The following is a 12500-nucleotide window of genomic DNA, read 5'->3' as shown; positions in this document are numbered from 1 at the left end:
TTCTTCATTTACCCCTCCTTCTCCATCTTTTCTGCCCATCAGAACTAAGATGTGCCCCCAAGTCATGCCTTTAATCAGTGTTCCCTTTATGTTTTTTTTTTTGTTTGTGCAGATGTCATTTACTACAAGGCTACAAATGTTTACAACATTATTTATTCATGATATGGAAACCCAAGTTGCGTTACTGCACACAGTGTTCGACTGCTTTTTCTACTGATGTTCGGCTGAACACTTATATCACATTTAGTAGTAGCTCTTATGGTAGTAGCTTAACTACATTTAGTAGTAGCTCTTATGGTAGTAGCTTAACTACATTTAGTAGTAGCTCTTATGGTAGTAGCTTAACTACATTTAGTAGTAGCTCTTATGGTAGTAGCTTAACTACATTTAGTAGTAGCTCTTACGGTAGTAGCTTAGCTACATTTAGTAGTAGCTCTTATGGTAGTAGCTTAACTACATTTACGGCCCTTCTGTTAAAGTCCTCCCTGATTACATCTCACCTGTAAAACCATCGACTGATTCAAGTTCCATGTGACGGTAAATGCCGTGTTGTCTGTTAACACTCCATGGTTCCATGTGACGGTAACCGTGGTTACTGTGTTCTGTTTACACTCAGAGCCATTAGGAAGCATGTCCTCCATGGAGGTGAACGTGGACATGCTGGAGCAGATGGACCTGACGGACGTCTCGGACCACGAGGCCCTTGACGTCTTCTTGAACTCGGGAGGGGAGGACAACAGCGCCTCCTCGCCAGTCTCAGGTACGTACAGCACGCTAGCCTCCCACTGCACATCAACGCTCGTAGAGCAGAGAGGGTAAAGCCTAATTTATACTACGGTGGAGGACACTTTTGAAAAGGTCGCCGACAAAAAAAAAAAAGTGTCGTCCAGGCTTTTGTGTTTATACTTCAGGCGAACAGTCGCCGAGTTCGTCATAATGGGAGAGGCGCTTTTTTTTTTTAAACATAATTTTTGTTGGAAATCAGCTGTTGGAATCAGCTGTTGACTGCTTCAAACAACGAAGTCAACGACGCGTGCCGTCTATCTAGCCAATCACACTTGCGCGCCACTTTGTGACGACTTCTGTGCCAGTAAAAATTTCTCCATGTAGCCGACACTTCAAAACGACGGTTTAAAGTGTCGTCCATGACGTAATTTCTGTCGCCGACCTTTTCAAAAGTGTTGTCTACCGAAGTATAAATTAGGCTTAATGGAACTTGCTCGTTGGAAAGTCCCTAGGATTCTTTGTCAGCCATCTTGAAACCAGGAGGCAGAACTAAGAAGGGAAATCAGCTTATAAAGTGTGTCACTGAGGGAAAAGATGAGGAATTATCTTGAAATTCTGAACTTGCAAGTGTTAATGTCTGCTCAGAAGCGAGGCAGGTAACTCTTAACAGGTTTATGTTATGGTGGAGACGCTCCCTTGCATGTGAAAGCATTAGCCAGTGCCTAATCCAGCAGGATGGTTTCTCTGGGTAGCAGATGTGTGTCACTTCATTGAAATTCACTGAGTGAAATGTGAATGTGCTCGTGACTCATTCTAAACTGACCTGCTTCCCTCTTTGCTTCCTCTTGTTTTTCTCTTTCCACTTCTTTCACCTCCGTACCCTCTTCATTCACTTCTTCACTCTCTCCTTTCACCTTGACTCATCTTATTTCTCCTCCTACTCATTTCTTCTCACCTTCCTTCTTTCTCCCTATTTCGCCTCCCTCCCATCTGTGTTGCCCCCCCCCCCTTCTCACTCCCCTTCTATCCCCCTCTCTCTCTCTCTCCCTTTCTATCCCCCTCTCTCTCACTCCCTTTTTATCCTTCTCTCTCTCTCTCACTCCCTTTTTATCCTTCTTTCTCTCTCTCCCTTTTTATCCTTCTCTCTCTCTCTCTCTCCCTTTCTATCCCCCTCTCTCTCACTCTCTCTAACTCCCTTTTTATCCTTCTCTCTCTCTCTCTCTCTCTCCCTTTCTATCCCCCTCTCTCTCACTCTCTCTAACTCCCTTTTTATCCTTCTCTCTCTCTCTCTCTCCCTTTATATCCCTCTCTCTCTCACTCCCTTTATATCCCTCTCTGTCTCTCACTCCCTTTATATCCCTCTCTCTCTCTCACTCCCTTTATATCCCCCTCTCTCTCTCACTCCCTTGCTATCCCTGTCTCCCTCTCTCTCTCTCTCCCTTTATATCCCTCTCTCTCTCTCTCTCCCTTTATATCCCTCTCTCTCTCTTTCACTCCCTTTCTATCCCTCTCTCTCTCTCACTCCCTCTCTCCCTCCCTCCCTGGTGCTGTCTCCCCCTGTGAAGGTCCGGCTCTGGACTCCTGTTCCACTGGGGCTGAGATCTCCCTGAAGGTTCCCACTCGGGCTGAGCTGGGCCACTGCCTTCCCCCTGACTCCCCCTCCGCCTCCGCCTCTGCCTCCGTCTCCACTCGCAGCGAATCGGCCAGCCAGGAGACGGAGGGCCCCGACGACGATGAAGACGAGGACGAAGATGAGGCCAGCCTGGGGGACTTGCCCGTGGTGGCGTCGGACGAGGAGGACGTGCATCCAGACACCGTGCTGGCCGGCCTCCCTGAGGAGGCGCGGATCTCGGACGACAGCGGCTCGCTGACTCCGTGAGGAGGGCTCCGTGTCGGGGGAGGGAAAAGGATCAAACGCCAAACCAGAGACTGCAGAGCGATTTGCTCAGACTCTTAAAAACAATGGACACTTTCCCTTTCTTCCAGGCCGGCTGCCTGAGCTCAGACTGACAATACTGTGTGTGTGTGTTCAGGAGAGATCATTCCTGTCTGAGCTGCTCCGATTTGTTTGTTTGTTTATTTTTTGTCTATCCTGCCTTTTCCAGCAAAATCAACGTAGGTCGTGTATTTTACATTTGTCAGTATTCCATGGAAATTGAATTCCCTCATCCCCCTGTCCCCCTGCCCCCTACACAGATGTATCTATAACAAATTAAACAAAAGTGTTTTTTTTTTTTCATTCTTGCTATTAACACATTAACTTCAAGGCCTTGTAGACTTTGTTTTGATTTGCTGTTGTTGTTCACGCTGCACACACACACACACACACACACGCGCGCGCGCCTACACTCACACTCACGCACGCACGCACGCACACACACACACACACACACACACACACACACACACAGGTGACGTGTTAGAAATGCGCCTCCAGCGTGCTCGTCTTCACTCTTCCTCCCCTTCAGGTTTTGCCGAAAACATACATATTAACGTGCAGAAGCTGTGCTGAGCAAACAGCCCCTGACATTGTGTGTGTGTGTGTGTGTGTGTGTGTGTGTGTGTGTGTGTGTGTGTGTGTGTGTGTGTGTGTGTGTGTGTGTGTGTGTGTGTGTGTGTGTGTGTGTGTGTGTGTGTGTGTGTGTGTGTGTGTGTGTGTGTTGGCCGTGTGTGTGTGTGTGTGTGTTGGCCATATGTCTGCGTTGGGGATACACAAGCTGTTAGGACGGCACGCTGCGAGAAGGACACAAGGAGAAGGGCAGTGTGTGGTCATGTGACAGGACCGCATCCAATCATGGCACCCCACAGAGGAAACACAATAACGCCACATAGGGGAGCAAGGAGCTGATTACGTGTGTGTTGGTGTGTATATATATGTGTATATATATATGTGGTGAGGTGTGTTTGTGTGTATATGTGGTGAGGTGTGTGTGTGTGTGTGTGTATGTGATGAGGTGTGTGTGTGTGTGTGTATATGTGATGAGGTGTGTGTGTGTGTGTATATGTGATGAGGTGTGTGTGTGTGTGTGTGTGTTCTGAGGGAGCTGAGCTGGACATGTGTGTGCTCCGCATCACCGACTCTGCCCTTTACTCAACGCTGCACCCACACACTCCCCTTATCAATCCTTTTGATTTCACAACATATCACATAATCTGAATATATCCTGCCATTTCAGTACACATATCAGAACTGCACAGTCCTGTATTGGCATGATCTATACAGACATAATCAGACACGACAACTCAACTTTAGTTTTCCCATCTCAGATTTGGTGGTGGTGAAAGGGTGACCTTGTCTGTATTTTTTTCTGCATAAATGGGTAGAGAAAGTTATTTGACCACACGGCTTGCACCTTTCTTGACGGCACACACACAGCCTCTTGGCTAATGGTCTGAAGACGCTAGTTCACAGCGGTTAGGACTGTTCATACTCCCTCAACAGTTTCTGAATAAGAAATGCATTGCTCCTAGCTTATTTTGCGAAGCGTGTGAACTAGTTTTTCTTGACTTAGTCTGAAGCTGCAAATCCTTTAAGTGTGGTGTTGAAACATTTGGTTGAAAAAATATGTGAGGCTGTAATTGCCTTTTGTAACATTTACAACAATTCACAAAATATATGAGTACTCCAGACACTTGAGATTTCCAAGGATTGACAGTGAAATAGTTTATTTACTTAGAAGTACAAACCCGCAAAGTGAAAAAAACTGTAATGACATAACTTGATAGGAGAGCTGAAAATTCAGTGCTTATAAATAAAATGTAAGACAAGCAAGGTTTACTGTAAAAACAAACAAAAAAAACACATCGTAAAACACTGTAAGGCCTTAAAAAACAAACGAAGACTAGACAACCACAACTCTGGAGAACACAAACTCTGTGTTCGTTGATTATCTCTAGTACAGTTCAGTCATTTTTAGGGGAGCGACGATTAAGTTGGGACTAAAGAATCGGGTGCCAGTGCAACAACAGGAGCTACTACTGTACCTAATTTATAATTATTATTATTATTATTTATTTATCATTATTATAATTATTATTATTTAACATTTCCCTTTTATTATAAAAGTAAAGCTAAAAAACTAGGGATCACCACTATGCCATACTTCATGATTTAAGCAGCACTTATTTATATATGTTACAAGAGTGACCCTGTGGACGACTTGCTGAGGCGGATGAAGGTTCCAGAAGGGTGAATAAGGCCTTTTCCCCTCGTCTTCATCTTGGATTTGCCTCTGAAGACCCACGTGCTCTCCCTCATAGGCTCATGTAGAGAACAAATGCTAAGTTAGCTTAGCACGGCTAAGTGTTGGGTAATTTAGCACATCTGTGTGGGGTTTTCTTCTATTTTTTTTTGGTAAACTCTAATTTCATGAAATAGTGTCAGATAGGGGGGGGGGGGGGGGGGGGGGGTCTTATTCCTTACAACCAAAATAAAGTAGCATCATAGTATTTATAATAAAGCTAAAAATGAATGGCTTCATTTTCATAAAAACCTTATTCAAAGGTCTGAAACAACGATTTCACTGCATCTATTAATTTTGCTCAGTTTCAGGCCAGAGGGAAAGTTTATTTTTTATAATAATAATTGTACTTTCTGATTAACAAAATAGCTTATATATAAACTGCTGTGTGACTTCTTTGTAGTAGCCTCAATCTGCACTTCCTGGCTGATTACTTTTTCACTGAGGGGAATGACCTGCAGGGGGCGATATAGAGGAGGAGAGCAGGCAGGCCTCGTGTGGAAGAGAGTGAAACTACAGCACCATTTGAGCACAAAACAGAAGGTAATTTAATAGATATATTGGTATTTATGTATAGATCTATATTCATAGTAATGCTAAAACAACCAGAAAATACTCGGATCTAAAAAACAACAAACTCATATAAAATAACGATAAAAAAGAGAAACAGTTGACCTCAGGACTAGTGCAAAAAGATTTTTCGTGCTTTCAGGGAAGAGGTCCTCCATCTCTGTTGGGGAAGTGTTTGTGTGTGTGTGTGTGTCTTTGTGTGGGGGGGGAGAGTTCAGAGTGTTAAAAGGTGGAGTGTGGCAGGGGATTGAAGGTGTGTGTGTGTGGGGGGGGGGGGGTAGTCACATCTGAGGGCCCTTCAGGAGCTGGGGGTGTGTTTGGGGGCCTGGGTGGAGTTCCTGGCGCGGGGGCTGCGCTGTGCTGGTGTGGGGGGCGCTGGCTGGAGCTCGGTCCTTCGCCTCTCGCTGCTCCTCTCCTGCACCCTCCCACTCACACGGCTTAGCAAGCTGTTCATCTGCTCCTGTGACACAAACACACGAGTACACACATTACACACATTGCACACACACAAACACACACATTACACACACTTATACACATACACATACACATACACACACACACACACACACACACACACACACACACACACACACACACACAAACATATACACACACACACATATACACACACATACACACACACACACACACACACACACACACACACAGGTTCTACTTCTAGTTCACAAATGATTATGTAATAATACCCATCAAAATAAATAAATGATCCACTACCCTGACCTAACCACGAGAGATAGCAATAACACAATGGCCTCTCAAAATGACTGTTGTAGAGAATCCCATTCATTTCTGATCTCTTGCCAGGTCTGGTCTGAGGTGCGCCTGCATAAAAAGCCTTCACTCCTGGCTGAGTACCATACTGCTGTTACAAAGAGCTTCATAACAGAAGTCTCAGTGAAGCGTCCATGAAGGGTGCGCTCTCTGCCTCTCTCTATCTATTTGATGGTGTCAATACTAAGTCCAATATTTACTGGTGCGGGTAGAGGACTGCACTCAAGATATGTCTGCTGGGGGGCACTGTGGCGTAAGCAGTAGCCCCGACCACCTTTGGGCTTGATGCCCATGGAGGACACAGGTTCGTATCCTGGCCTGATGTCATTTCTCCTGTCCACTCCCCATGTCTTCTCCCTCTCATTTACTGTCCCACTCTTCACTAAACTATCAATTAAAGGCAAAAAAGCACAAAAATAAATCTAAAAAAAAAAAAGATAAGTCTGCTGATTGCACACATTGCACACACACAAACACACACATTTCACACACACATACAGTACACACACACACACACACACACACACACACACACACACACACACACACGTGGGCATGATCCATTCCTTACCTCGTCGTAGCGGTACATCATCTTGAGACCCCTGGAGGACCTGCGCTTCTGGACCAGATGCAGGGTGCACTCCAGGCAGAAGACCACGTTATCACTCTCCTGGACCACCTGAAAAGCCACATGGCCCCAAGGACAACAAAATGAGACAGACGTCTTGATACGACAACAGAGTCGAAGTCGATACATTTACGTCTAGTCATTTAGCGGACGCTTTTGTCCAAAGAGGCGTACAGCGGAGAGAACAGTCAAGCTACGAGCAATAGAGGCCATGTGTAACAATGAAAACTATTTTACATAAGACATAGAAGTGTAACTAAGACAAGTGTAACTTCTGTAAGTGCAGGTCAAGTACTAGTAGAACTGCAAGTAAGTGCAAGTCATCTTTGAAGAGTTGGGTCTTCAAGAGCTTAGGTAGAGAGGGATGCCCCTGCTCTGGTAGTGCTAGGAAGCTCGTTCCACCAGCGTGGAGCTACGAATGAGAGTAGTCTGGATTGCCGTACTTGACGGCAGTGCTAAACGACGCTCATTTGACGAGCGCAGTTTCCTGGGGATAAAGACAACTGAATAACCATGTAATGAGTTATCATGCATAACAGGTGCTTATCAGGTATGAACTCCTTTATGTAAATATCTCTTCATTATATCTAGAGCAGCGGTGTCAAACTCAAATACACAGATGGCCGAAATAAAAAAAATGGGTCAGAGTCGAGGGCTGGACAGTGGGGCAAGCGCTCGCGCTTGTGGGCCTAAATTGACGTATGCTACCAACGCGCGGACAGTGCATTGTGCTACTTGCAGTATTTGTGGTGCGCTCGACATACCAGTGGCCGCGGCAGACGAGCTCGTATAGATAAATCAATAGGAGATAGATGGATAGTTTATTAATCCTGAGGGAAAATTAGGCGAGCCAAATGGAGTTTCACCGTTGCTCATTCAAATCAATGGAACTTTTTGCAACATTCTGAGGCGCTGGCGGGCCAGATTAAAAGGCTTGTCGGGCCTGATCTGGCCCGCGGGCCTTGAGTTTGACACATGTGATCTAGAGTATTCTAGAGTATGGAGCATGTAGAGTATTTTCTTCTGGATGGTATGTCGTAAAACACATAGATGTGTATGGCTATTTGTCCAGCTTTAACTAAGACATTTTTATAGGCGCACCCACGAATCCACCCAAACCGTGGAATTTCAGTCCTCGCCTTACGTGGGGATATTTGCTTTAAGGGTGATCGACAGACGCTTTGTGTTTTCACACACACACACATACACACACATACACACAACGCATGTCTGGTCTCCACCCAAACACATAACACTGCATAAGCTCGGAGTGTCTCCAGTACACAAGGAGAGCTTTGGCGCTGAAATAAACCACTCACATGGCATAAAACAGCATTAGTTAATGCAATGAGCTAGAAGGCATACTTTCACATTCAGTAAATACATAATAAGTCTAGCACTGAATAAGCATTATTACCTTGCAAGCCAACTTGAATAAACCTCTTGGAGGTTTAAAACTTCAGAAAGTAATGAGTTGTTTGCACTGTTGCAATTCAATTACACAGCACACACACACTGTCTTTAGTTAGGCTAATGCTAATGATTTGAATACTGTAGACTGAATACAGCACTGCTATGGCTCTCACAGAAATGGTCCCTGTGGTGACTTGGTCACACTATGCCCGTGTCTCACGCAGAGCCCATCCTGTCTGGCACTCACCATGGATAGGTAGCACAGGTGCTGGCAGGTCTGGCAGCGCCGGTCCGAGGTGTCCTCGGCCAACCGCGCGCTCTGCTTCTTCCTGCCCTCTGCAGGGGGCTGGCTGCTGTCCAGCGTCTGGTAGCGCGCAGACGATCGCAGCCCAGCCTTGAACAGATCCTGCCGTTGGCTAATCTCTGTGTCCCTGTCAGGTTGCAAGGCACAAGGTGTGTTTAGGTAAGCTTTGTATTAAGGAGCGATACGGTAGCAATATGATGTGATGATTTATGTTGTTAATGAAGTGGTTATTGAATAGGCAGTATTTTTTTTATGTCTTTGTATGTTTATTTCCCTAAAGGTTGTTCATGTTTATCTCATCTTAATTGATGTTCTTCTCATTACCTGAGATCTTTGAGAAGTGAGGAGATTGTACTCTGCAAAAATTTGTTCTCCCGTCTGGACTCGAACATGCCCATCTTGTAAAGCAGCCTCTCTGTGGAAAATGGCTCCTCGATTCGACGCCGCTTCAGCTCCTGCAAGACCAGGAGAAATTTAGGATGAGAGAGAGACAGATAAGAGGAGAGAGATAGACAAGAGGAGAGAGAGAGACAAGAGGGGAGAAAGAGAGACAGACAGGGGAGCCTGCTCAATATTTATTACAATTATTACATAATGATGGGGCCATAGGGTTACATGGAACATGACTTGGTATTATTGGTTTGTGTGGGGACCAGTATATTTGATTATATAAATGACTGTGTTTCATCTAAAAAAAGTGTGAGAGTGAGAGTGAGCAAAACTAAAAGAAAGCGAGAGGAAGAGAGATGCCCAATCCTTGTCCAACCAGCCCCCCCCCCCTCCAAATTAATCTGAGGAGCTTTTCTTTGACTTGTAACACACCTAAGCATTTATTTATTTTCATACATATTTCATTTTCTTAAAAATATTCAATTGTTTGCTGTTATTAATTATATCTCTCTCTACCCCTTTTTTCCTTTTTAAGGAAGTATCCATGTGCTTTCATGAATGATTCCCCCTCTCTCTCTCCCTCTCTCCCCCCCTCTCTCTCTCTCTCTCTCTCCCCCCCTCTCTCTCTCTCTCTCTCTCTCCTCCCTCAGCTCACCTTAGCAGCCTCGTATCCCTGCGTGGTCCACTGGGGGGTGGCAAAGTGCACCGTCTCAGACACGCTGTACCCGCAGCACACCTTGGCCACGTACGTCCCTGGGAAGCAGATCACGAACTGGCCGCTCTTCTGGACCGTGCGGTGAACTCGGATGCCCTCTTGACACAAAACCTCTGGGGAGATCTACCACAACAGAGACACACACACAAACACACACAGGAGGGAGAATGTCACAATGCCAGATTCTTAGGCCTGAACAATAATTTATAGAATTTTAGGACCCTGCCCACAACATTAAGTACTTAACATAGAAAAATATACACTATATGGGTTATGCAAACATTCACCTATACAACTATCTCCCCAAATACTTATACATATACTTTCCATTATCTGCATACATAATTACATGAGGAGTACCGTGTGAATAAAGAGTTATATGAGGGTCAGGGTGAATATAGAGTTCTATGAGAGAACAGGGTGAATATAGAGTTCTATGAGAGAACAGGGTGAGTATAGAGTTCTATGAGAGTGCAGGGTGAGTATAGAGTTCTATGAGAGAACAGGGTGAGTATAGAGTTCTATGAGAGAACAGGGTGAATATAGAGTTCTATGAGAGAACAGGGTGAGTATAGAGTTCTATGACAGAACAGGGTGAGTATAGAGTTCTATGAGAGAACAGGGTGAGTATAGAGTTCTATGAGAGAACAGGGTGAGTATAGAGTTCTATGAGAGAACAGGGTGAGTATAGAGTTCTATGAGAGAACAGGGTGAGTATAGAGTTCTATGAGAGAACAGGGTGAATACAGAGTTCTATGAGAGAACAGGGTGAGTATAGAGTTCTATGAGAGAACAGGGTGAGTATAGAGTTCTATGAGAGAACAGGGTGAGTATAGAGTTCTATGAGAGTGCAGGGTGAATATAGAGTTCTATGAGAGAACAGGGTGAGTATAGAGTTCTATGAGAGAACAGGGTGAGTATAGAGTTCTATGAGAGAACAGGGTGAGTATAGAGTTCTATGAGAGAACAGGGTGAGTATAGAGTTCTATGAGAGAACAGGGTGAATATAGAGTTCTATGAGAGAACAGGGTGAGTATAGAGTTCTATGAGAGTGCAGGGTGAGTATAGAGTTCTATGAGAGTGCAGGGTGAGTATAGAGTTCTATGAGAGAACAGGGTGAGTATAGAGTTCTATGAGAGAACAGGGTGAGTATAGAGTTCTATGAGAGAACAGGGTGAGTATAGAGTTCTATGAGAGAACAGGGTGAGTATAGAGTTCTATGAGAGAACAGGGTGAGTATAGAGTTCTATGAGAGAACAGGGTGAGTATAGAGTTCTATGAGAGAACAGGGTGAGTATAGAGTTCTATGAGAGAACAGGGTGAGTATAGAGTTCTATGAGAGAACAGGGTGAGTATAGAGTTCTATGAGAGAACAGGGTGAGTATAGAGTTCTATGAGAGAACAGGGTGAGTATAGAGTTCTATGAGAGAACAGGGTGAGTATAGAGTTCTATGAGAGTGCAGGGTGAGTATAGAGTTCTATGAGAGTGCAGGGTGAGTATAGAGTTCTATGAGAGAACAGGGTGAGTATAGAGTTCTATGAGAGAACAGGGTGAGTATAGAGTTCTATGAGAGAACAGGGTGAGTATAGAGTTCTATGAGAGTGCAGGGTGAGTATAGAGTTCTATGAGAGTGCAGGGTGAGTATAGAGTTCTATGAGAGAACAGGGTGAGTATAGAGTTCTATGAGAGAACAGGGTGAGTATAGAGTTCTATGAGAGTGCAGGGTGAGTATAGAGTTCTATGAGAGTGCAGGGTGAGTATAGAGTTTCAGTGGGAAGTTTCTTTGCTTGTTTCTGCTCTCACCATAATATTCTTCTCCAGCATCTGCAGTCCTGGAGTTCCATTGGCCTGCAGCAGTGTGTGAACTACTTTGTCAAGTTTTGTCTTCTCCTCAGCGGGAATACAGTACCTGAAGCGAGACACGCAGAGAACACTGGGGGGTCAAACCTTAGCAGGGGGAAGGGGGGGGGGGGGGGGGGGGGGCATCACTGTCTCAGCAGGGTATGGATTGCTTGGCTGAGATTGCCTCGCCTATATAGGACATCCTTTTTTTCCCCCCTAAGCCTCTTATGGCCTTTAGACAAAAGACTACACAGCACTACATCAGCAGTCTGCACAGACCCTCACGGGTGGACCTTGCATTAAGAAGCGCGGTGAGAAATATATGATCCGTTACTGATTACACAACATACACAAGTCACAATGAAAGTGCACTTTTTAAACACACACACATCCACAAGGCGATTACTGCTGAAGAGACAGATATGCTCAGTATGACACAGGGCACAGGGTACAAATACCATAGAATATTAACACCATCTACACACAGGGTACAAATACCATAGAATATCAACGCTATCTACACACAGGGTACAAATACCATAGAATATCAACGCCATCTACACACACGGTACAAATACCATAGAATATCAACGCCATCTACACACAGGGTACAAATACCATAGAATATCAACGCCATCTACACACGGTACAAATACCATAGAATATCAACGCCATCCACAGGGACATACTGCACTCACCAAATACAGTCAGCACCAGTGTGTAGATAATCTATGTATGGAAGGCGGTTCTGGTCCCGAGACCAACATGAGGTAGAAAAGACCATGCCGATGTTCAGCCAGGGAATGGTCACTCCTGCACACAGAAATACACAAGGGTTTAAATGAGCTGCACAGCAAATCCATAATGTGAACGCA

The 12500-nt window shown here is 44.9% G+C and overlaps 2 protein-coding genes across 2 annotated transcripts in view; one reads left to right on the top strand and one right to left on the bottom strand.

Annotated features, from left to right (window-relative positions):
* dtnbp1a (dystrobrevin binding protein 1a) overlaps positions 1-2907 on the top strand; it is a 21977-nt gene extending 19070 nt beyond the window's left edge. Inside the window, exons 9-10 of the mRNA XM_080858209.1 lie at positions 617-760; positions 2292-2907. Of these exons, the coding sequence (XP_080714335.1) occupies positions 617-760; positions 2292-2605 (458 nt within the window). The 3' untranslated portion in view covers positions 2606-2907. The remainder of the gene's footprint in view (positions 1-616; positions 761-2291) is intronic.
* Positions 2908-4391: 1484 nt separating this feature from the next.
* jarid2a (jumonji and AT-rich interaction domain containing 2a) overlaps positions 4392-12500 on the bottom strand; it is a 46641-nt gene continuing 38532 nt past the window's right edge. Inside the window, exons 12-18 of the mRNA XM_080858207.1 lie at positions 12324-12438; positions 11587-11692; positions 9723-9905; positions 9002-9132; positions 8621-8804; positions 6904-7011; positions 4392-5997 (exon numbers count right to left, since the gene is read on the bottom strand). Coding sequence (XP_080714333.1) covers positions 5836-5997; positions 6904-7011; positions 8621-8804; positions 9002-9132; positions 9723-9905; positions 11587-11692; positions 12324-12438 — 989 coding nt within the window. The 3' untranslated portion in view covers positions 4392-5835. The remainder of the gene's footprint in view (positions 5998-6903; positions 7012-8620; positions 8805-9001; positions 9133-9722; positions 9906-11586; positions 11693-12323; positions 12439-12500) is intronic.

This window comes from Sprattus sprattus, assembly GCF_963457725.1.
Source record: "Sprattus sprattus genome assembly, chromosome: 19".
In the NCBI taxonomy this organism is placed as follows: Eukaryota; Metazoa; Chordata; class Actinopteri; order Clupeiformes; family Clupeidae; genus Sprattus; species Sprattus sprattus.
Note: the sequence above shows the minus strand (reverse complement) of the source record. Positions and strands in the feature narration are given on the sequence as shown.